General features: G+C 22.9%; 1 protein-coding gene across 1 annotated transcript in view; it reads right to left on the reverse strand.

The window, feature by feature from the left end:
• Positions 1-3,762, reverse strand: part of LOAG_18796 (muscle cell intermediate filament protein OV71) — a gene marked incomplete at its 5' end in the record, with an annotated part of 8,371 nt that overhangs the window by 2,794 nt on the left and 1,815 nt on the right. Inside the window, 5 exons of the mRNA XM_020451458.1 lie at positions 571-694; positions 1,502-1,666; positions 2,401-2,574; positions 3,030-3,239; positions 3,613-3,740. Coding sequence (XP_020304756.1) covers positions 571-694; positions 1,502-1,666; positions 2,401-2,574; positions 3,030-3,239; positions 3,613-3,740 — 801 coding nt within the window. The remainder of the gene's footprint in view (positions 1-570; positions 695-1,501; positions 1,667-2,400; positions 2,575-3,029; positions 3,240-3,612; positions 3,741-3,762) is intronic.

The raw sequence follows: 3,762 nt of genomic DNA on the forward strand, positions 1-3,762 counted from the left end.
AAAATGCATAATTTGAATCCTAAATATGAGTATAACAAATTTCAAATATTTGTAAAGCGCAATTGTCGCTATGTGCTTTTTGCATATCATTTCCATAATAGCATTTTACTCCTATGAATTGATAATTTTAACCAAATGATATGAAATTTGAGCTAAAATTTATTTCAGCCATTTAAATTTAATGTATGCCGGAAATGTTTCTTTTTTTCATAAATCGTAAATTCAAAAATTTCCGGAAAATATCATCAGCTATAAATTATTTTCTAAATAATTTTGTTTTTTTCTTTTTTCTTTTTTATTTTTTCAATTTCTCTTTTCTTTCAATTTTATCATAACATATAATAATTAAAAAACTATAAAATTCCAATAAATAATTTATGTAAGTTTAATAAATTATTTTAACAAAAATGAAATTAAAAAAAAAATTTCTAATTTTTGTCAAAAAAAAAATTTGTTTATTCATAAAATTTTGAATAGCAAAAAATAACAATCAAATTAGTGAAGATAATAATGAAATGAAGATAAGGCAAAAGAAGAAGGAGAAAAAAAAAAGAAATGATAGGTATTTACCGGTTTCACCAACTTCGGTAATGCCATGCGTTTTGACAACTTGTTCAACAAGTTGACGTAAACCGGCACGATTCTCCTCACCTTCAAGCATTTTCCGATAAATTGCTATTTCAGCATCTAAAGTCTGAAATTGATAGAAAAAAATTAACAATGAATATTTCGAAATTTAGCTATTTTGAATCTTTTCTTTTTTTAAAAAATAAATAAATTCACTTTTTTTTGATCCTTTTTTTTCACCCAATTTAAAATTAGATGTTAGTAATTAATTGTTTTTCCAATTAATTATTGTATATTAAAATTTTAGACGAAAATAATTTCCTAATAGAAACTTTTTTTTTCTAGTTTTTTTATTTTAATATTGTAATTGATCGAAAAAAAAAATTTCAGTGTCTTAAATTTTGATAGCAAATTAAAATCAAACATTGAGTAATTTGAATGAAAATTGTCTTTTCAGCTATAAGGCAGTTATTTATGTTTAATTAATGATTTCATCAATAATATATTTTGGTTAGAAGTGAATAATTAATGAGTAATTAAAATCTAAACGTACTGTATCGAACATAGTCAGAGTACTGTATAAAAGTAATACTGAATAAATGTCTCTTGGAAAATATTATTCAATATCTATGCTTAATGAATGATTATATTGATACAAATAAACTTTTTCTCCTTCATTAATGAGGATAATTAATGGATAATAAGATCTACATGTATCGTATTAATAGTAAATGAGTAAACAAGATTTACACGTACCGTACTGTTAGCCGAGTACTGTATACAGGTGATACAGTATGAAATTTTTTAGGTATGAAAATTTAGTAAAGTTTCATTCCTGATTAAAACTTCGCAATATTTAATATTTCTCTTGTATATTCAATTTTTCGACTGAATTTTGTTAAAAAATGAAAAATTAATTAGCATATTGACAAACTTGTTTGGTATCTAAAAGCATTTGTAATTCCATCATTAACGCTTGGCATTCTTCACGCATTTTCCGGATTTGCGAATCCCGATCATTCAGGGCAGCTTCATAAGATCGTTGATCATCTTCCAGTTGATAATTCAACTCTTGCATTTGCTTCTCTAGCAATGAATTCTGTAATTCAAATTTCTTTTTTTTTTTAAAACTTATTCAAATATTTCGTATAAAATATCATTCATTTTGCATTTTATATCATCAGAAATTTTTATTTTTAAAATTTTTGAAAAAAATATATTCGAAAAAAAGAAGAAAAAGAGAAACACTACAAATAAAATTGAACAAAATTGTCTATTAATTTAAAATTTATATTTTTATGTGAAATTTTTTCTAAAATTGAAAAAAAAAGCAAACATTTTTAAATAGTATTATTTAAAATTTTAGCTTTTCCAAAATTTTTTATTTACTTTCAATTTTATCATTTCATTTCTTTTTATATATAAATCAATTCAAATTAAAAACTAAACATTGTAAATATGTTGAAATTTTTTTGCACGTAATTTAATAGATTTTGCAAATATTTTAGGTAAAAATTTGTTAGATGAAGAAATGAAAGTTAATTTTTATTTTTCAAAAAATTTTTTTTTAAATGTTTAAAAATTTCATTTTTCTAAAATTATTTTTTTATTTTTTATTTTTATTTAAAGCAATAAATTCTTATTATTTTTTACCTTCTTTCTAATCAAATATACATTCTTTTTTCTTTCCTTTTATTTTTTTTTTTTTTTTTGTTTTTTAGCTTTTTATTACTTTACTAAGAAAAGAAAAAGTACAAAGATTAATTCCTATCAAAAGATTAATCATTTTAATAAAATGATTAATTAAAATAAATACGATATACTATTACTTACACGTCCTTCAAGATCGGCTAATTTACCGCGAAGATCGGAAAGTTGTACACGTAATCGTTTCACTTCCTCTCGAGCATAACCTTGTTCCAAATTTTGTCTTGTTGATTGAGTTTGAATTTCTTGTACTTTTAATTTATACCATGATTCCATATCCGTTCGATTCATATTGTATATCTATCATTAGTAATAGAAATTTAATTTGATAATTTCATATTAATAGAAATTTAATTTGATAATTTCATATTTTAATTTGTAATAATTGATAAATTTAAAAAAAAAGAAGAAAAAAAACGAATTTTCATTTTTCTCCAATTAACAATTTCAGTATGTATGCATGCTCTAATTAGTAATTTTAGTAATTACTTTTGAAGAAAAAAAAATTGTTAGCAATTTTAGTATGTGCTCTAATTAGCAATTTCATTTATTTATGCATGCACTAATTAATAATTCTAGTAATTATTTATTGCAAGAGAAAAAAAATTAAAGGATATTCAGTATATGCGCAAATACTACTTAATAATTCTGGTAATTAATATGCTAATTAATAATTCTATATACTAATTAATAATTCATATACTAATTAATAATTCTTACTTATTGCAAAAAAAAAAAAAAAAATTAAAGGATACTTGATCATATTCAGCACGAATATCACGAATTGCCGATGAAAGCTCATTTTTAAAATATTCACGATTTTCCGGTGTTGTATCACGTGCAGCCATAGCTTGTAATTCACTAATTTCCTGATCATGTACACGACGCATGAAATCAATCTCTTCCAGTAATGTTTGTACCTGATTTTGAAAATCGATCCGATTAAGTGTTTCCTGATCCAAATCCTGAAGAAAGGAAAAAAAAAACAATCGTAAAGATCCGGATATATCCTACCAACTATTAATACATATATTATATTTTAGTTTCATTTTAATTAGCTATTATCTGGATTCTCATTAATAATCCTTTTCAATAACCTATAACCTTTTTTCATTTTTTGTAAATTTTAAAAAATTAATTAACTCAATCATTCTAATACATAAATGTTGTGTAATTAAAAAAAAAAAACTGCTATTAATTAGATCTGTTATTATTTTTTAGATTTTAAAATATCTGATAATATTAGCAACAATATTAGCAAGGTCAAAAGCTTAAGGTCATATTGAAAAGGTCAACTGAGATAACATCTTTTAGATGCAAAATATAAGCTTTACTAACCGTTCTTGCCTTAGTAAGTTCATTGGCAAGTTGTAAATTATTACGTTTAATACGACCGATTTCCTCTTCCAAATTACTGACACGACGTCGTAAAAGGTTAATTTCGGTTTCCAAACCGGATAATTTACCTGTATTATTGTTTTAGAAATT

This window comes from Loa loa, assembly GCF_000183805.2.
Source record: "Loa loa unplaced genomic scaffold supercont3.538, whole genome shotgun sequence".
NCBI classification, from domain to species: Eukaryota; Metazoa; Nematoda; class Chromadorea; order Rhabditida; family Onchocercidae; genus Loa; species Loa loa.